The following is a 22,504-nucleotide window of genomic DNA, read 5'->3' on the forward strand; positions in this document are numbered from 1 at the left end:
AAATCAAGAAGTTCAAACACTACCACTCAAGAGTTAACGAACAAAAACTATGGCAGTTTAGTTCTTAGAAAAACTTGTTAGCGAACTAAAACTATGGCAGCTTAGTTCTTAGAAAAACTCTAGAGAACCTAAAACCTAAACTTGATTAGGCAAAAGATTTCTTTAAGACGAGCGTCGCTTCATCCCTGAGAGCGTTGGCTGTCTAAGAGGAAAGCGCAAAGGTGGTTAAGGAAGGCTATCGAAGCACCATCACATGAGAAGCTTTTTGCCTCAATAGCACCCCTAAGAGAAAAATCTTGTTCACATGCAGTCCGTATTTCACTAAAGTAAAAGTTACCTGGCAAATCTTCAAAATAAAATAATTTTTACTTCAAGAGAAAAGATGAGTTAGATGCTTTAGGTTTTTTTTACATAGATATTAAATTAAAAAGTTAAAAAGAAAAATAATTATCATCCCTCAAAAATTATGTATTGTTTAAATAATTTTGTTTTTTATTATATGGTAAGACGAAATATGCTGGATGTTTGACATGAACCAATTTAGCCGTTTGCTGTAGCTACAGAAAGAAACATAAAAGCTGAAAAGCAAGACTTATTAATAGGTGCATGGTTTTCAGTGAACAAAACAACAACAAATTTTTTTTTTTTTTCCCAAAACAAAACAACAGCGATATACAGACATAGTTGCTTAGCATATGGAACCAACACAGTTTCATCAAAATAATTAAAAAAAAAAAAAAAGAGGCATCAGGTGGATTCCTTCATTAAAAATATGAGAGCCCCCCAAGCACATGATGCCTACTTAACTTGGGAATTGAAACCACACGACAGACACAAGCACAGAGAGACAGAGATTAAAAGACAGTCGAGAGTTGCTTAGATTCGTTTCACAATTGCCGAGGCTGAGCGTAAAAAGTTTATACAATTAATAACACAACAACCAACGTGTGCATGTTACTCTCCACTACCCTTTTCTTTTCATTTTTAGGTAAATTAACATGCAACAATCCAACGCTAACTTCCAACTATAAAACTACCACTTATAAACTGTCCCCCTCTGGAATATTCCCAATGTGCATGCCATGTTATTCGGAACTGTGCATATTGCCTCCCTCGAGTAATGTCTCATTGGCTAACTGAGAGTCCTACTAAGAATCGGGTGATATCAAATTTAAATTCAAATATCAAAATAACAAAAAGGCAGAGCTTACGTAACTCACTTCTGTAAATAAATATAAAATAATTATATTTTTGTAAAAATTAAATGTTAATATAAGTTTTTGTCAAAAAATAACAATTTAAAAATTATTTAGTTAAAAATAGACATAGTAATTTATATTATTTAAGATTTTAGATATATTTTTCTTTATTAAAAATGGACCCATGCACGTATTTAACTTGCTTTTTGTAAAGCAGCTTTCATGTTCTGAGGCTTTACTTTCTTGTTAATTTCCTTTCCTGTCTATATAGGCTCACTCTTATTCATCCATCCTTTATCATGAGCTCATCCACACCGAATCTTTACTAACCGAACCATGCACCACCGACAAACCACGTAACCAGAAGCCATTAGGCCATCCATCACCTCCGTATCCCATATGACTCCCTGCTATAAAGTTTCCTTCTTTCCTCACTTTGTTTTTTTCTTTTTTCCTTTTTCTTTTTTATTTTTAATCTTAATTTTCAATTTCTCTGTTTTTGTTTGATTCTTCGTGATTAAGCTAACCATGCAGGCCACCTTACTCACAAAGCTTGTAGCTATTTTACTACTTTTCTTGACCTAAATGCCCCTGATCTTCCTATTTCTTTTGTTTACGTGGGCCCCTACTGCCAATTCTCATCTTCTCTATAAATACTTCTCTCTCAAACTTCCTCCTTCCCCTTTTCTTCTCCTTTCCTCCCTCTGGTTCGCATTGAAAGAAAGTGATTTACTGCCGGTTGGTTCGCTCATTTTCACTTAACCCGAGTCGTCACCATGTTGTTTGCGCAAGATCCGGTTCAACTCCAATACCCTCTTCCTGAAACCGGGTTCACTGCTCCTGAAATCGAGGAACTCTTATCCCTATTTGAGTTGCCCATCCATAGCCCAAACTCCGGTTCAGAAGGCTCGAACTCGAACTCGAACCGAGTGATTTTCTCTGTAGATGAGAGAAAGCGAAGGCGTATGATATCAAACCGGGAGTCAGCCAGAAGGTCACGCTGGAGAAAGAAGAAGCATCTAGAGAACCTTACAGTACAAGTGAACCGGTTAGAAACACAGAATCGGGAGCTGAAGAAACGGTTGGGTTCAGTTTTAGGGCAGTGTCACGTATTATGGAGAGAGAATGATCGATTAACAACAGAATACTTAAGTCTTCAAGCCAGACTTCAAGATCTTTGCCATGCAATAGTTGTCATGCACGATTTTCAACGTCCAAAACAATTATCATCATCCATTTAATCTTTAAACTAATCATAATAGGCCCATTAAAGCTCTAATGAACTCAAAACAGTAATTAGAGTTCACTCTCTATTTTCTCTCCATCCAAACAGAAACCCACGTTGTGTAAAGCCTTGGTGGTCTGCTCATGGTCTTTTTCTAGGACTTCTTTTTCAGCAGACCTGTCCCCTTAATTATATTTTAATATGCTTGGGTCTAGAGATTAGTGAAAAACTCAGGCGAAATCTCTATATATTTAAGTGGATGTAAATATAAATATCATGTGTTTCAAGAGGATTAGTGATCAGTGATGAAATGGAGTACTAGTGTTTTTTTGTTCTTAATCTTTTTTATTTTAATGCAAATATTTATCCATGTTGAAAATTTTCATTTATAAAAATTGAATTCTCGATCTCACTTAAAAAGAGATGAATATAGAACTACTCATCTCAATATTCAACTTTAGATAAAACCCTTAACATACAAAAATATTAAATTTTTAATAATAAAATATTATTACTATAATCTTTAAATGTTAAATATTATTTCTTTAGGGAATTAAAGAAATTTCAGAAATAATGTATTTTATTGCTAAAAAAATTATAGAAATAATTTTTGAATAAATTATGAACTTTAAAGATAAAATAGTTACATACATTTTATAAAATTTAGGTATTAATTAAAAACAAAAATGATAATTCATTAAAATTTAAATATGTAAATAAAATAAAAAATGAATCTTAAAACAACAATTTTTCTTTTTAATAATTATATTTTAATTATGTGTTAGGTTTTTACCAGCTTGTCGTTATAACATTTTATAATTTTCTCCTGTTGGATAAAAAATAGAAAAAGGGGGTATGATTAATTTTGAAAACAACCACAAAAAGTGAGTCTAGTTATAAGAAATCAGTATTTACTTTTTCTTCAAAAGCCTAAAATCAAGAACTGAGTCGGGCCTAAGGCTTCAGATTTTAGTGCCGTTGGTATTATAAAATTTGGAGTTAATTTCATACGTTATCCCTGAATTTTAATATTTATAATAGCATAATTTTTCAAATAAAATTAAAACATAAAATTTCATTAATTTTAATTCATTGTAAAAGTAAAATCCTTTTTATGTATGGATTAAACCGAACTACATCAAATCCAATCAGATCGGTTCAATTTGATTTGAATCAATTTGTAATCAAAATCGATTCGGTTTAATTTTTATAAATACTATAATTTAATTTTTAATTTATTCAATTCGGTTTGATTTTAAATCGAACGGACTGAATGTTCACCCTACAATTTTGTGTCCGATAGGAGAAAATTAAATAAATACATGTACATGTGAAATATATTTTTTAAATATTCCTTAATTTATATAAAAAAATCAATTATTATCTTAATTAATCTATTTATAGTAAAATATAATTATTTAACTTTTAAATTTTATAAAATATATTTAATTCATATATGTAAAAATGAGTTGTATATGCTCTGTATACTGAAATAAGTTATATGTGCTTTAATTTTTTAAAAATTAAAGTTATAAATTAAATAATAAAATTTTCAATATATTTAGAAAAGATACATATAAATTTTAAAGAGCTAATAGAAAATAGCATCAATATAAAAATTTATTAATAATCGATCGATATTTTAGATGAATAATAAATTATTAATAATTTATTTTATTAATTATTTTTTGTATAATTTAATCAGTAATTTTGGTTACTATTTTTATTGGCCTCCTTCAACGATCAACAATACAAGAAAGGGATAAAATCCCACATGTCAGGAAAATAGGCAAATTAATTGTTGTACATGTGGCAAGAAAAGAGACGATATAAATGATCATGCTTCTCGTTTCAATCATCTAACAACAAGTAAGGCCAGGGGTGGATGGAAGGTATAGTAAGAGGCACGTCCCATACTGACAACCGGAAAATATTTTGAAGGAGATGAAGGTATCGCACCGGTACAGCTGGTGCCCTACCAAAGGGAAGTTTCGGGCTCCGCCACTGAATAAGGCGACAACCTTAATTTTATATAAAAAAAAAAAGGAATAATTCTCTTAATTTCTTCTTCTCGGTCGTCTTTTTTATTTTTCCCTTTAAGTCACCTGCATGTCTTCCTACTTTGGCTTCCCTATCTCTTCTTCTCCACGTGTACAAACTTAATTGCAACGCTGAGTCGCTGACTAGATTTTCTGAAAGAAAAAAAAAATACCAATAACTTTAATTTGGAAAAGACTTTATAATATATAACTATATGCGTATATATTAGTTTTATTTTTTTTTTAATTTTTCTCCAATCTCAATTAGGTTTAGCTGTTCTTATTCTTGGAATCTTGACATGCATGCAGCCATATGGTTTTTTTTTTTTTTTAACTTGTTTTTACGATAAACAATAAACGTATCGATATTTAGATTTTAAGGGGTATTTTTTTAATTTATCATTTACTCTTTATATCTCATAAATTTTTATTCAGTTATTTTATTTTTTTACACATATTCAAAAAATAATTTTTTTATTAATTTTTACCTATCCATTTTAAAATATTAAAAGATATTTTAAATATTTAATTAAAAAATAACAATTAATAAAATATTATTTTAAAAATAATATAAAATTAAATTAAATAAATACTTATTAAATTAATAAATAATAATTTTAAGATAATTAAAAAAAATAAAATGAGCACTTTTATTGAAATACAGAAAATGCACTTTCTTGTTAATGATAGAAAAAGTAGTTTTTAGTTAAAAATAAAAGAAAGAATTATTTTTTGCCTCTGAATAATTAATTTTAGAATCTAACACTTCTATCCTGATATTTAATTCCGTTAAAATTAAAAATTTCTCAATAAAAAATACCATTAATGATAAAAAAAATAACCGAACTACTCTTTCTATAATTCAATATTTTAGTTTTTGAAATTTAATTTTTATAAATTTATAAGTTTCTCTCTAAAAAATTGAAGGAAAAAATATATTTTTATCCTTAAAATATTACATAATTAACATATTTGTCTTTTTATTTTTAAATTTAATATTTTAGTTCCTAAAATTTAATTTCATCAAAATTTAAGAAAAAAATTTCAAACTTAATCACCATAAATAAATAAAAATTTTAATAAATTTAATATTTAAATTTAGTAGAGATAATAAAAATTAAAATATATAAAATTTAAATTATTAAAAATAAAAGTTAAAACTTAATAAAAATTACTTTTATAATACCGCTCGTTGTTGATAAGTGCTCGCTATTTAAATATTTATTAAAATATATTTAATATTTTAAAAAGTCTATTAATTAGCATTTTCGTTAATTTTATCCATTAAATATTATAAAAAAAATTAAAATATTCTTAATAAGGAGAAACTAATTAATAGATTTTTTAATAATTTGAAGGACTAACTAATATTTTTTTTTAAATTATAGAGACTAAATAGAAAAATATTTAGTGATAAATTAATAGAAAAATTAATTAGTAGACATTTTAAAATATTAAAAATATTTTAATATATTTTTTAAATTTAAGAGATTAAATAATGAATCTTTTCATATTATAAAAATTAAATAATATTTTTTTATTTTATTATTGATAAAAATATTTTTAAATTATATTTATTTTATTTTTTTACTAAATAAAAATTATTTAGTTAACAACAATGTTTTAATGAAAACTTTTAGATTTGATGAAATTAAATTTTAAAAATAAAAATATTGAATTTTAAAAATAAAAAATAAATTCGTTAATTATATTATATTTTAGACACTAAAAAATATATTTTAGAAGATAAATTTTTAATTTCTTAAAAATACATTTAAAAATTTATTTTATTTTCAAAATTTTTTAATATATTTTATTTTTTATAATAATAATTCTAATTTTTTTTTATCCAATAAAGCATATTGAGAATATAAAGTTGAGTATATTCTTTATCCCAATAGAGCATGTAGAGATGCATGCAACTACTTTAATTTTAGATAATGAGTCGACACGTTGTCCAATTAAAATCTTGATTATTATTATTTTTTTCAATCAATGTATAAATGCGTATATGTACATTTTGCCATCATCTTCCAAGAAAAAAAGAGAGCCCGTGATAGAGCTTAATCATTGATGAATAATTGGGCCCATGCTTTTACTACTACACTTTAAGATCTATGTCGAAAATGATTAAGTTTAGAAATGATAATTAATTAATTACTTTAATTTTATTTTTTATTTTCCATTTTCCTCCTTCTCTTTCCCAACAAATAAACAGTGGATTAAAAGAATTTTCTCTCTCTAACCTAGAGAGGGAGAGGGATTCAGAAAAGTTGTCTGAGGTTGGGATTTGTAGCCCCCATCAAATCAACACAACACTGCCCACTAGAGTGGAAAAGAAAGATTAAAAAAAAAAAAAAAAAGAAAAGCAGATTTGAATTGATTCCATGTTGATGGATGATTGGATTGGTTCTCATGTACTTTCTTCTTAGACTCAAAGTTGATCACTGCGTTGCGTCTGTTTTTTCATTTTGAAAGTTCTTGCAAGCTTCCGCGTGAGTTGTGACAGACTTAGAGACGCAGAGATTTCAAAGTAGTGGCGTTAATCATCGATTCAGTGTTTAATTAAAGTTTCTAAAAAGTTGGAGAAGTTCCTTTTTGACCATAACTATACATGGATGAACAATCATGTCCTTAAAAAATATTTATTTTTAAAAGAGAGAAAGTTATTTTAATTAAAAGGCTTAATCTTTTATTTGATTAAGAAAATATTTTATATTTATTATTTTTTTAAATGTTGAAAAATATAGACAATATTTTTATAAAATAAATAGTTTTACGTCCAAAAATACTTCTCAAATTATAAAATAAATAAGATTTTATTTTTTAAAATATATTTTTAATAAAATAAATAGAATTTTACATCCAAAAATGCTTCTCGGATCATTCTTCACAGCAGTGGGAGCATATATTATTTATTTATTTAGATGCTCTTCTCCTCTTTACTCTTCTTCTCCTATTGCTTTCCATTATTAAGAAAATAACAACAAAAATAATTTTTTTAATAATTTTTCAAAAAAATTTTTATAAAATCATAAAAAAAATATTTTTTTAAAATAATAAAATTTTAAATTAAAAAGAATTAAATATTTTCATTCTATATAAAAAAATGATTAGAAAAAATTAATTAAATTAATTTTTTTAAATTTTAAATTCCAAAATTAAATAATTTTAAATACCATAGAAATCATTATTAACTTTAAATTTGAGGAATTTGAGTATATATACAAAAATTAAATCAATCTGAATCTGCGAAATTTGTTTTCTCTGTCAATGGAATCAACTTGATTCAAAGAATGATACAAAAGTAGATGATTTTGAAATCAATATATACTTATAAAGCAAGCTTTTCCTTTTTTTTTTTTTTTTAAATATATATTCTTCATGCAAAAAAAAGTGAGATATGTTTTATAATTGACATGTGGCATTTTCTATGAAAATAATAATCCCATTATTTAATGAAAAATATGTACTAATTAATAGTATAGTTTAATATTTATTTTTTTGTAAATTTTAAAATCATAATATAATTTTTAATAAACTTTTTAATTGATTATTTTGAACACAAATTTATTTCATGTTAAAATTTTGACAAATTATAAATTTATCAAATTAAATTAGTTTTCCTTGCTTTTTATGAAATTTAATTATTTTTATCAACAAATTCCTTAGTGAAATTACCTTTTGAAAATAGTAATATATTATTAGTTACAAAATAAATTATTTAAAATAATATATTATTAATTAAGAAAAATGACTTTTTAAAAAATACAAAAAGTAATTTTTACTCTTTAAAATTTTTTATTAATACCATTATATATAAACTTATTAATATATTTTATTTTTTAAATTAAAAATAAATTATTTAGTTAAAAAATCTTTTATACACAAAATATTTCGGTCGATTTTCCATAAAATAAACAGAAGTTTATAACTTGTTTAAAGACCCCCACCATAACAAAAGACGTATGAACCTTATATTTCTATAGGGTTATTTTACAAACCCTCTCGTGAAATTAAAATTTTCATAAAAATTTAATTAAATTGATTTTTGTAATTTTTTTATTTAGAATAAAAAATTTATATTTTTTAATTAATTTTTTTTATTATATACATTTTTAGTTTAAATTTAAAAAATAAAGTATATTATTAAATATATATATATAGTAGCATTAGTAAAATTTTCAAAAATAGAAAATATTTTCTATTTTAAAAAATCAATTTTCTTAAAAATGATATAATTTTCATTTGTTTAAAAAAATATTTTTTATTTATCAATTTTTTGTAAGTGGTCCAAATATTATAAATGTGGAAAAAATATTATTTTTTCATGAAATGGAAGCTAAAATCATAAATGTTATCTTTATTTGACATGTGTAGTTATGCTAAAAGAACTCCTCATGTATTTTATATTTCTCCTTGATTTATTGATGTTTCCTTATGATCCATCTTTATATATATATATATATATATACACGAATTTTTTTAGTAAATGGTTGATCATTTTATTGTTGATATTTTTAATAATTAATAAGTGATCGAAATTTATTTTAATTATTATTTTTTTAATAATTTAATTGTTAATTTTTTTTATTATTTATTATTTTATATACATGTAAAATAGGATTTTGGAGAGGGATGAGAGAAATTTAAAAAAAAATAATTTATTTTAATAGTTTTATTAATTTTTTAATTATTTTAATAATTTTTCAATATAAAATTATTTAATTTGTCTTTTAAATTTATTTACATGATCCAAATTCGTTTGATTTGTCTTTTAAATTTTTTTACACAGTCTAAATTCATTTAGTTATTTTTAAAATTTTTAATAAAAATTAATTTGCATTTATCTGCATAATTCAGATTCACTTAATTTATCTTTTAATTTTTTTTTCTGAATTTTTGTGTTTTTATGTTGGATTGTTATAATTTTAAAAATATTTTAAAAATAAAAATTTATTTAATTATAAAAAATAAAACATTTAAATTTTTTTCGTAAAAACAATAACAAATCTTCAAATGCTAGAATTTAATAATATTTATTAATCATATATGAATAATTAACCTATAAAATATTTTTAAATTAAAAATTATTATTATATAATTATAAAAATAATTATATTGTATATTATTTTTAATAAATATGCTCGATTTTTATAAATTAGTATAATATTAAAAATAAAAAATACAATAGGGTTACAGTGATTTAATTAATAATAAAATTTATTTATACTATTATTTAAAATAAATGTAAAAAAAATAATTCTAAAACAATAATTAAAAAAATTATATTCAAAATTATTTTATTATATAAAATAATAAAATATTTTTTTATACAAATATTGTTTAAATTTTTGAAAGTGCTTCTCTTAATTTGTTTTTGTCCCCTTAATTTTTATTTATTCTTACATTTCCCCTATTTTATTTTTAAAATTTTTCCTTAACCTGAATAATTTTAATCTGAATAGTTATATATATACATATATATATATATTGTGGAATAATATTAATTTTTAATTATAATTTTTAAATTTTTAATATATTTAAATTTGGAGACTTAACATCTATCTATATATATTTATAAAAATAATAAAAATTTTTAACATGTCGATTAAATTCAGTTTCAAGTAAATACAAATTTTTAAAATCGTCAGATTTTATATTTATTGTTTTAAGATAATTAATTATTTTTTAAATGAAAAAAGATTAAAAATATGATATATTAACAAATTTAATAATTGCCGTTCAACCACGGATAGAAATTATAGTTTGTTATAAATTTTAATCCACCAAAAATTCTACAGTGAGGAATCGATTGTAGTAGATCACATCTCAAGCTTTCCATAAATAGTCATGGGCTTATATCCAATAAAATCATTTGACAGGGCCTCGCTCCCAGAGTTGAGCTCGTGCGAAATCAAACTGCAATTTAAATTCAATTTTTATTTGTAAAAAGTAATTTGTATGAAAATATTTTTTATAAAAATAATTTTTAATGAAAAATTAAAAAAAGTTAATTATTTCCGGTGATTAGTTAAAATATTATTTTAAAAATAATTGAACTAATAAACTTCTAAATTAAACTTATTTATATTAGGACGCTAATTCCTTCCTAAAATGTCTTATTGAATACCATATATAACAAATATAAGATTAAAAATAAAGGTTTGATGAACTCTCTGAAGGTTCTATGGGACTTTAGAAAAACAGTCTTGTTTTTTTTTTTCTTTTTTTAAAAAAAACTCCCGTTTTTATCTTTCTGTGATTTAATCCAATAATTTAGTCAATTTTTGAATTGATTTTTAGAGAAGTATGATCATGCTAATGTGGCATGCTTGGGTGGCATTTTTCATTATTAACGGTCAAATACATAATAAAATATCACTTAAAGTTTTTCTTTTTAAAATAAAATTCTTCTACCCCTCTTATTTAGTAAATTCTATTAGTTGGGTACAAACACATCAGGTGCATAAGAACATTTTTTTGGGAAATTTTTTTTTACACGCATCCATATATATATATATATTTATATAATAAATAAATTAAAAATCATATTAATAGTTGGTGAAGCTTTTCGATAAGAAAAAAAAATCTAGTTACATCAATAGTATATTTTAGATTGAAACACTGTCCATTCAAATAAATAAATAAATAGATGAAGAATTACTATTTAATTTATATAATATAGAAAATCTTATTAACTAGTTTTTTTAATTTTAAAAAATATATTAAAATATTATTAAAATATTAAAAAAATACTAATTAATTTTTTTTATTAATTTTAACTACTAAATATTAAAAAAAAATCTAAAATACTATTAGTTATTAGTTGAATGAACTAATTAATTTAATTTTTATAAAATTAAGAGATCAACTAATAATTTTTGTTCATATTATAAAAATTAAATAATAAAATACTTAATATCTAAAATTAAAGATTTTTTAATATTTTAAAGATATTTTAATAAATTTTTAAAATTAATAGATTAATTAATAAGTTTCATTTAACTTGAAGGACTAAATAATTATTTTTTTATAAATAAATAAATAAACAAAAGCACCCATGCTACTTAATGAGCACTCTAAAGTATTTTGTCAGAGAAATATGAGTGATTTTTTATTGATTTTAAATTCAAAACATTTTAATCTCTAATTTAATAATTTTATAATAATTCAATTTAATTAATTTTTCATTAATTCTCTTACTTAAAATAAAAAATTTAATTATTTTGATTATTTTTAATTTAAATTAAAATTATTTATAATTTTATAAGAATTCATGTAAAATGAATTATTGCAAACGAATATATAATTTCAGTGAGGTTGAACTAATATCTTAAGGCAAAAGTAACATGTTTTGATGGGAAAAAGTTAAAAATAAGTCTAATTAAATTATTTTAGTTTTATTTAAGGTTAATAAATTTAATTTAATTTTTTAAGTTAAATAAATCTCTAGATTTTACCTTTAAGACTAATTAAATTTTGATGTAATATAATATTATTTTTTAATAATTAAAATATTAAAATTTAATATTTTAAATAATATAAAAATTTAAAAAATATAGAAATAGTAAATAATTTTTAAAATTATAAAAATGAAATTTTATTATTAAAAAATATTTTATTATAAAAAATAATATTTTATCAAATCATAATTTATTTTTTTTAAAATATATTTATTTACTTAAAAAACTGAATTCAACTTATTAAAAGATTTAATTCAACTTATTTCAAAAAATAACAAAAGTCATAGGAAGGCCTATAACAGAGATGAGCCCCATCCCCGAATGCAAATTGGGGCCGAACAATGATTTGGGCTCCAATTATAAGGGGTAGTTTTGTAATTACGTAACGATTTTTGAAATCGCGCAAGCTTCAAATCAAACAGTATATCCCGCCCAGAGCCGGCCAGAAGGCAGGAAGGGAGCGTGGTACATTCAAATCAAGCAATTCAAGCAACAGAAATGGAGAAGATCTGCGTAGCGGTTAGAGTGAGACCACCAGTGGCTGTGTCTCAAGAGATCTCCAATGGAAATCACTGGAGAGTCGAAGATAATCACATTTCTCTTCTCAAATCTGACGGCACACCTATCTCCGGCGTCACTTATGCTTTTGGTATGCCGTATTCAATTATCCCGTCCACTTATCTCTCCTTCTCGTCGGATTTGCTTAGGCTTCTTTTATAATCTGGATATTTTTGAAATTTAATTTGTAGATCATGTATTCGATGAAAGTTGCACGAATGCTAGAGTATATGAGCTTCTTACCAAAGATATCATTCACGCAGCTGTCGAGGGTTTCAACGGTATGCTTTTTTTTTTTGTGGGTTAAATTTCATTTGGAGCCTCAATATAGATTCTGCTATGGCTTTGTAGTGTTTGGTGAAGTTATTTTAGATAATTGTTGAAGGACTAGAATTCTGATTTGTGATTATGTGAAGTGATTGGAATTGGTAGATTTATTAGAAACTGAGAAGTTCAGAATTCCGATATCGATTTTTGAGGTAATCCTTGAAATCCTTACAGGTACGGCATTTGCTTATGGACAGACAAGCAGTGGGAAGACGTTCACCATGAATGGTTCTGAAACTGATCCTGGAATTATTCATCGAGCAGTTAAAGATATATTTAACAAAATTCAGATGGTAACCTCTACTGCTATGGCTACTGTTCAAGCGTTTCTTATGTGCTTTAGAGAAATTATCCTTTTGACTTTTACCACTCTTGGAGCAGATGTCTGACAGGGAGTTTCTGATCCGGGTTTCCTATATGGAAATATATAATGAAGAAATTAATGATCTTTTTGCATTGGAGAATCAGAAATTGCAAATACATGAGAGTTTGGAGGTTAGATACTAACAAAAGCTGTGGCAATCTTTCATTATTTACACTAGAATGTATAATTCAATTAAAAAGTTTTTTTTTTTTTGTTTCTAGCGAGGGATTTTTGTTGCTGGCCTTAGGGAGGAAATTGTGAATAATGCAGAACAAGTGCTCGAGCTCATTGCAGCAGGGGAAGGTTTAAAATTCATATATGAATTATAGACCTCAAGTTTCTTTGATGTTCCTTCTAAAACATAATAGTGCGTCTTTTATAATATTCTGAAATTTCTCAGTTAATCGTCACTTTGGGGAGACAAACATGAATGTTCGTAGTAGTCGGTCCCACACAATATTTAGAATGGTATTGCCTTTAATGTATTTTCGAAATCATATCCATATTGGACACCATTTCTCTGACAAATTTATTGGTATTTTGATAATATTGTCCTATATGCCAGGTAATTGAAAGCAAAGAGAAGGATAACAACTCATCTAATTATTCATGCGGTGATGCTATTCGAGTCTCTGTTTTGGTATGTATTATCTTCACATTGCCTTACTAAAGATTTTTATCAAATATGAACTTTTGCTTTCTATTTTAGACAGCAACAGAGTTGATCGGTATTTGATTCTTCAAAATTTATATGTTCCTTTTCTCTACGCGGAAAATAGAATTTGGTGGATTTAGCTGGATCAGAAAGGATTGCTAAAACTGGAGCTGGTGGAGTACGTCTGAAAGAAGGAAAGCACATAAACAAGAGTTTGATGGCTCTTGGTAATGTAATAAACAAATTAAGTGATAGTCCAAAGCAAAGGTAATTGTTTCTCTTGCTTTTGACATCTTAATCTGATAACAAAATCATGTCTTAGTTTGTTAAGTGAAAATTTCTGGGTGCATATCCCTAGTGGACATAGCTCTCTTGATTTATTAAATTATGAATGCAGGGGTCATATTCCTTATCGTGATAGCAAACTAACCCGTATACTGCAACCTGCTCTTGGAGGCAATGCCAAAACTTCAATTATATGCACGGTAGCCCCAGAAGAGGTAGCCTATACATTGTTAAAATTCCTTCTATTTTTTCACATTATAAAAAAAAAAGTTATATTATGTTGTTCTCCCTCATCATCTTTTAAAATTGTCCAGCATTTTGGGTGATTTGTCTTCTAGGTTCACGTAGATGAAACAAAAGGAACCCTCCAATTTGCTAGCCGAGCCAAGCGCATCACCAATTGTGCCCAAGTGAATGAGGTATGTATGTTGCTTTGTATGACAGATTGACCAGTTTAACACATTGACTGTATTGTAGATTTTTTAGAGTCAAAATTCAAAATGATGAACATTTGGATTTGGGATTGTGCCTCAATTTTTTTTCTCAAACATGGAATAAATGTATACAATTTTTATTTGTTTACTTCTCTTAACTTTTATGACAATGCATAATAACTTGATTGCTTAAATATACCACTTAAGGGCTTCGTTCTATACAGCAGTTTGTTTTATTCGTTTCTATAGATCCTTCCATTTGAAATGGACATGGCAGCTAATCAATAATGAAACTTTTTTCAGATTTTGACAGATGCAGCCTTATTGAAACGGCAGAAATTAGAGATAGAAGAGCTACGCAAAAAACTAGAGGTAATGGTTATGAGAGGAGAGAGGTTAACTGTACCTGATAGACGCCTAACAGCAATTTTCAATGTTTTCATACTCATTTTTAGGGATCTCGGGCTGAAGTTCTGGAGCAAGAAATCTTAAAATTGCGAAATGACATGCTGAAGGTAGCCTTTGATCTGATTTGAAAAATTTATCATGAATTTATTAATTCTGATGGTACATTAGTTTCCTCTCATGCATATTCTGTTCATTACTGGTTTACAGTATGAAGCAGATCGGGAGAAACTTGAAATGCAGCTGGAGGAAGAGAGGAAGTCACACAAGGAGCGTGATCAACGCATCAGGGAGCAGCAGATGAGAATTGACAATCTCAGCAGTCTAGTCACTTTCCCAGAGCATGATAGGAACAGTGTCCAGGTATAATTCGAGTGAGGCAAAGTCTTAATGTATGTTACTTTGACTGATAAACATTTTTTTTGTTTATGGACATTGGTAAATAAAAGACAGTACATAATCTTCAGTCAAATAGCATTTTGAGAGAACTAAACCTTCTATGGATCAGTGTTGTTACTGTTGTTTGTACATTAATGAAGATGAACTTTCTTCACAATGACACATAAGAACCATGGTATGCGATTTTGATCAATCATCTGAAGAATGTTTTGACTATATGTCCTTGATTCAGGGCTAGCTGAATCTGGGCACATGTATTCTACAAATATGTAAACTCAAATTCGTATTGTGTTACCGTTTTATACTCAAGTTTTTCAAGAAAAAAGATTTATGGAGCAATGATATTCTATTCCATTTAAATCCATTATTTATGCGCTGTGTATCTTTCTATACAATATCAACGTGTTTGACAAAAATTTCTTTCGTGTGAATAAAATAATCACTGGTAGGGACAGAATTCTGGGAGTCAATTTAGCAAGGAAGAAATAAATGACAGCAGTAGCAAAGAAGATGTTTTTAGAACCCCTTCTTTTAAGGCAGCTCCAAATGCCTTTGTTGCCAAGAGATCCAATTATTCAAGGCGTACCGATTACAGTCCTCTTCCAGATACTCTTAGCAATGTAGCTGATGAAGAGACTTGGTTGAAGATGAACAAAGGTTACATAGCTGACCTTGACTCGATTCAGATGACCCCTGCAAGAAAAGTTCAATCATTCCCATTAAGTGATATGACTCCTGTAAGTTTGTTTCTTTTTTTTGACACATAATTTTACTATCACATAATACTAATTATAGTTTATTCCTCTTTTATCCTTTAACTTGTGCCGAACCAACGGAAAAGAGTAAGATTAAAAAAAAACCAGCAACATACTCTGCACAGTGCTTAATTTTATTCTAATTCATCTACCTCTAACCAAGGTTTGCCAAGTTCAGTCTTTGTTCTCTTGTTTACAAGTGTACATTCATCATACTTTTCATAAACAGGCTCCTTGGTGAAACAGTTTTAAGTTATAGGCTTGACTTCATGTATATTAATCTTGGATGCAATTTATGGCTGTTACTTCTCATGTTAATTGCAATTTGGCTAATGTGCTTATTTTAATTGCACTAAATAAAATTTGTTAGGGGTTATCAAGTGATGACTACAGACAGGAAGTAGAGAATCTCAGAAGACAACTAGAACTCATCACTGAAGAGAAGAATGAACTTGAGGTTAGTATATGTGGCGTTGCATTTTCAAATGTTTGGTTAAATAATGGTTGATCATTTGTAAGTTGCTATGTTTGTGCACTTGGAACCTAACCTATCAGCTGGCTAGTACCACCAATGATTATAATTTGTTGCTTGTCTTATTTGACAATCAATAATTCCTTCAAATTCTTCTGTCCATCTCCAAACTTTGTGTTAATGAAATTTCTCGTATTAGCTTTATATTGATATCTGTAGCAAACCTTCATTTAAAATTGAGTTCACTATGCACGTGCCTTTGGAGTTTGGACATGTTTATTTTACACTACAGTCCATGCCAGTCAGTGAAACTAGTGTCTCTGTCGAAACTGCATGTAGCAATACTGTGTTATTGCACTCAAGGCATTAATTTTGTTTGTGATTTAATTTTATTCTTCTATTGCATGCATTTTATTCCTTCCATGCGTTTGGATGTGTACGTTTACAGCAAAAGCTCTCAGACCAATCATTGTTAAATGATCATTTGAAGGAGGAGATATCAGAACTGAAACAAGAAGCTTCGGTAATTGGTGAGATTCCTCAAAGGCTTTGCAAATCTGTGGCCAACTGCAAAGAAATTTTCAAGGATATTTTGTTAACTCTGCAGGTGAAGCTTATGCAATATGTATGCCTCTTTCAATTCATGTATGCCATAAAGTTTTTCAGATAAGTTTGCTCTTTGTTTTGTTGTTTGAAACAGAGTTTTGTACCTGATGGTGAATATTCAACTACAAAATTGCTCTCAAGCACAAGTGAAATTGGCATAAGCCTTCTCTCAAATCTAGAATCTTATTTGCTTGTGGACAAGGATAATCATGATTCTTTTCCAAGAAATGATTCCCTGGTCCAAGAGCACTGCAAAGTGCTTTCTGAGAGCATAAGAGGCACAATTACATCCCTGGTAGCATCAGAGAAATTAGCCATTCAGAATAAAGAAGTGGAGAACACGATATGCAGCTGCGACTATAAGGTAGCTGCTTGGTCACAATCATCAAGATATCATTTATCAATCATGTTTTTATTTTTCCTCCTGATGTTTGGATTTGCCATTAACCTTTTAAGAACTTTGATGATTTAAACTGTTTCATTATACTTCAGTCCACATGATTATGTAGCTTCACTAGTTAATTATCAAATGATACGAGATTTCAAACCAGAAATAAAATGGTAATTGGAAATTTCTGTTCAATCTCCTAGTAACATCATTATCTCTTCTTAGTTCTTGTATCGGTCCATATTTGAAAACCTTTCAACGGCTAAAAATATCATCACGTATATATTATAGTGAAATCAACTCCAGACCACAGTTCTAAAATTTCTCGTGATTTACATTGTGAATCCAAATGGCAAATTTACTGTGAGTGTGAGATGAAGACCTACAAATGAGGCTTCTACATACTTACGTTGTTTGAGTCTTGTCTTCCTCGAGGTTTCTAGGCATTGTGTGCATTTCATCATTTGTATGAACATCTGCATAACTGTGTTCTCTGAATTCCTTATTGTGTTTTTCGACCTTTTGAGGAAATATTCAAATTTTCCTTTTGAGATAAAATTTGGGCTTGCCTTTACCATTTAAGAACCTCAATTATGCTGCTTGTAGAATAAAAGAACTATAGTTTGTCCGAAAAAGCAGTACAAGTGGTTGCCTCTTTTTAAGATGTAGCTTTTAAATGTGATGAAGGACTCCACACTGGAAGGCGAAACTACTTCAAAGGATAAACTAAGCTATGAACTTGACAGTATCAAGGAAAAATACAATGATTTGGAGAAAAAGCTGGATCTCAATAACCAACTTCTGGAGGTTTCTAGAGAAAAATATACCAGCTTGGAACGAAAACTTCAGCTTTTGAAAGGAGAAAGGGATTCTTTACTTGAAACAGTCTCAGAATCATCTCAAAAGCTTGCTCTAGTTAAAGACCAAAAGGAAAATGTTTTGAAAGATTTGAACAGTGAAGTGCGGAGAAGGAAAGATCTTGAAGAACAGATTAAACAATTCAGTGTTGCCTTTGCTAGTCGGCAGAGATCATTTACATCCTTCCAAAGTGAATTTAAATCCAAAATTGAGAAATTGAGAAGCCTGGATACAGTTTCAGCATCCAAATCTCTTGGATGTTGAAGATCGTAATAGTTGCTTCTTTAATGTTATAAACTAGGCCTGTTGTTTGTTTCCCTTGTTTCATATGTTCTATGTGTTCTTTGTTATGTATTTATCTGAAATTCTTTGAATGTAACACTAGATACACTCAGGAGTTTAGTGTTAGACCTCTAGATATTATTAAAGGTTACCTGTCTTGCTGTGTGGGAATTTGATTTACTTGTCATATTTTGACTACGGTAGTAGTTAGTGTTACCTTACAAAATGTGGGTCTTCCATGAAATAAGGAGAGTGGACCCACGTAGGTGTGAGGGTGCATGTGTACCGGGCGTGCTGAATGAAAAATCATGCCATTCAACTGTAATACATACATGTTAACTTTTGATTATGATGAAACTTGCATGAAACCACCATGATCAATGATTACAACGTTGTATTATAAAATTTCTCCTGCTGAATAATCTTTCATTTTACCTCATCATAATTGCAGTGTTAGGCATTTTATAATGGTATAGCTGAAACCTCAGAATCCAGATAATAGTCATGGTGCCCTTTTAACAGATTTTCAACATGGTTACCTCCCTGAAACAATTTCTGCAGGTTTCTGGTTATAAATGGGCAGGAAGTCTTTTATCATTTCTTGATCTACGCCTGTATCCTTGAATTCATTTCCCAAGTTCAGATTTCAGATGACTCTTTTTTCTTGTTTTTTTTGGAAGGCTTCAGAGGTGTAGACCTTATCAAACAGTTTGTAAAGAAAAATTTATAACTTAATTTAGGGTGATTATATTTGCATGAATTATGACTTATTGAAAAGATAAAATATACACATTTGTTATGAGAAACTCAAGTCAAATTATAACTTTAAAGTGTTTGAAAAGTTAATGTAAAATTTAGTAGAATACAGCTCTCTTGAATTGAAATGCATAAAAATTGACATGCTTATTTAGTCGCTAATAATTATACACGTACTTATTTGTCGTATTTAATTTTCGCACGTGCTTGCTGGATAATAAAACATATTTGTACATGATGATTTGAATAAAACTTGATATTCTTTACTTGTTAGCGGTATTAAATATAAGAAGTGAATTAACTTAGTGCATTATTAAAATGCTAAGTCGATAAAATTTTGTACTATTTGTCTAGAGTTTTCCATCTTGTTAAACTTGACTTATGATATATGCATTTTGAAAATGATTTCAAATAGTTTCAAATTATGTGTATTTATGTTAAATAAATTGATATATTGAATTAATAATATTTAGCTCTACTAAATTTAATAAGAGTTACGATTAACTTAAGGGTATGACATGCTATATATACATACAGAATTCACAATACTGCTACTGATACGTGATTTATTTGTGAGGTTACATATTCAGGTATCTCATAAGTATGGCTACGGAACCATACTATCACAGTTTTCTCTATTTTATTATTTATTTGTAATCGCCCATTGAGCATTAATTGAGAGTGCTGGTTTTTACCTTACGCAAGTTGTAGATAAAGTAATCACTGCAGAGGTTATTAGACATCAATATCGGATATTAAGACTATTATCATAACTGGTTATTTTGAGTCTCTGAATTATAATACATATATATTTTGGTATATACATATTAAATACGGTGAGTTATGAAGATTATATAAATTAAAATAATATAATAATGTATTGATTAAAAAAAAGAGCTAAATTTTTGCATGATATTGTTATGAAATGTATACTAAATTAAAAAATAATAAGATATCAAATGACAATCGATATTATAATTATAAATATATTTTTTATATATACTATAAATTAAAATACTGATAAAATAAAAAAAATTTTACCAAAATTTTTATTTAGAATTTTATATTTATTTTATTTTATGAAATTTATATGAACTATTTAATAATTTGGTAATTATACCTAAAAAAATTAGTTTAATTTTAAAATATCTAAAAAAATATAGTTTGTGGCAATTCTCACTTTGTCCGTCCACACTTGACGGACGGAATAAAAGTGTAAGGGTGTTATACAATCAATTATCAATTAATTATCAGATATCATTTATCAGCTATCAACAACAACTATCAATTATATTTAATAGTTAAACCAAATAAACTGATAGTAATCATTTATTTTATGAATTTTTATTTTATTAATAAAATAATTTTTTTATTATTTTTTTTATTAATTGACCTTTAGTAGAAGAAATTATCTCAAATTAAAAGATTAAATTATTGTAAATGTTAAAACCGTAAGAATTGAATTATTATAAATTATTAAATTAAAATAACTAGACTGTTAAAAAGTGAAATTCAAAAAATTAAATTATTATTTTCTAATAGTAAATTTTAACAAAATAATTATTTTTTTTAACATATTAAAATTTTAGGAACTAAATTATATAAAAATAAGCAATGTGTATTTAATGATAAAAATTTATGAAGAAATTAGTAAATAGTATCTGCATATGTGATCAATTAATAAATTTAGTTACTTTTACATAAACACATATATTTGATAGCATTAATAATAATCTAAATTTTATAGTTTTTAGGGTATTAAATTTAGTTGAGTCTAATTATAAAAATTATATTATATTTATTTTTATATATTGAATCAAAGAAAAAGTTAAATCATAGTTAATAACTAGACTCATTTCTATACTAAATTTATCATAGTCATCATATTGGGAGACTAAAATTCTCATGGGTATTTAGTTTTTAAATCATTTAATATTAATATATAAAAAAATATCATTTAAAGAATATTTTAAATAAATTATTAATTTGGGTGTTTAAATTTAAATATATATTATGGAATGGAAAATAGTATTATTTTAGTTTTATAGTTTCTGATAATCTTTTTAAAAAGCTCAAAGCCTATTGTGTGATTAGCTATCAAATTAATAACAAACAATTTTTAATGTAATGTTTAGATTTAAACACTATTATTTAGATGTTAATAATGTACATTATAAAAAAGTTCTTCGCCCTAATATCTATTACATCAATTATAAGCTATTAAGGCACTATTTAATAATATTAAAATAAAATTATTACGGTAAAATTTATTAGTTATTCATTCGATTTTAAAAAGTATGTTAATATTTTAAAATTTTATTAATTAATTTTTTTATTAAATATTTTATTATTTAATTCCTGTAATTTTGAAAAAATTTATTAATTAATTTTTTAAGTTTTTAAAAGATTTATTAATTAATTTTTTACATTAGGAGTATTTAAAATTTTTTTTACAATACTTAACTATTAAAACTAATTGAGAGACTAACTAATAGATTTTTAAAAACGTCACCCACGTTTTAATATATTTTTTAAAATTAAATAATTAATTAATAATTTTTTATATTATATTATAAAAACTAAAGAGTAGTTTTTAATATTAATTATTTTAATATCCGGTAATTCTTTTAGCAATTTCCTAAACAAAGGAAATTAAAAAAAACAAAAGAGTGGTTGAAGTTGGCATATTTGGTGTGAATTAGGTGGAGTAAACAACATTATAAAGCACAACGTGATATATGGACTGCCAACAACTTCCCTGCTTTATTATTGCAAATATTACTATTTTTTTTTATTTTAATGAAATTAATATTTAATTTTTTATATTAAAAAATTAAATAACTAATAGATAGTTTGTATTTAAACTCTTTTCAAGTAATTTTTTATATTTATGAATATATAGCTATTTATTTTTTTTATATGTTACATTAAATGTCGATTTTAATTTTTCTTTTAACTTTATGCCGATTTTACTTTATAATATTTATTAATTAAAAGCATAGCTATTCTTATAAAAATAACACAGTTGCAT

General features: G+C 26.1%; 1 protein-coding gene across 3 annotated transcripts; it reads left to right on the forward strand.

The window, feature by feature from the left end:
* The first annotated feature begins 12,353 nt into the window (after nt 1-12,353).
* On the forward strand, nt 12,354-18,904 carry LOC110614941 (kinesin-like protein KIN-7N). 3 transcript variants are annotated; one of them, XM_021756635.2, is made up of 18 exons: nt 12,354-12,578; nt 12,679-12,768; nt 12,989-13,107; nt 13,196-13,309; nt 13,400-13,481; nt 13,579-13,646; nt 13,744-13,818; nt 13,958-14,100; nt 14,231-14,333; nt 14,457-14,537; nt 14,856-14,924; nt 15,008-15,067; nt 15,168-15,320; nt 15,806-16,093; nt 16,482-16,568; nt 17,074-17,190; nt 17,284-17,553; nt 18,265-18,904. In XM_021756635.2, exons 1-18 carry the CDS (start codon nt 12,428-12,430, stop codon nt 18,697-18,699), a joined length of 2,505 nt encoding a protein of 834 aa, XP_021612327.1. In that variant the 5' UTR covers nt 12,354-12,427; the 3' UTR covers nt 18,700-18,904. The 3 variants fall into 3 exon arrangements, with proteins under 3 accessions (XP_021612327.1, XP_021612324.1, XP_021612325.1); XM_021756632.2 differs by having other exon boundaries at nt 12,355-12,578; nt 17,032-17,190; XM_021756633.2 differs by having other exon boundaries at nt 12,355-12,578; nt 15,812-16,093; nt 17,032-17,190.
* The last annotated feature ends 3,600 nt before the right edge of the window (nt 18,905-22,504 follow it).

Source organism: Manihot esculenta, chromosome 5, assembly GCF_001659605.2.
Source record: "Manihot esculenta cultivar AM560-2 chromosome 5, M.esculenta_v8, whole genome shotgun sequence".
NCBI lineage: Eukaryota > Viridiplantae > Streptophyta > Magnoliopsida > Malpighiales > Euphorbiaceae > Manihot > Manihot esculenta.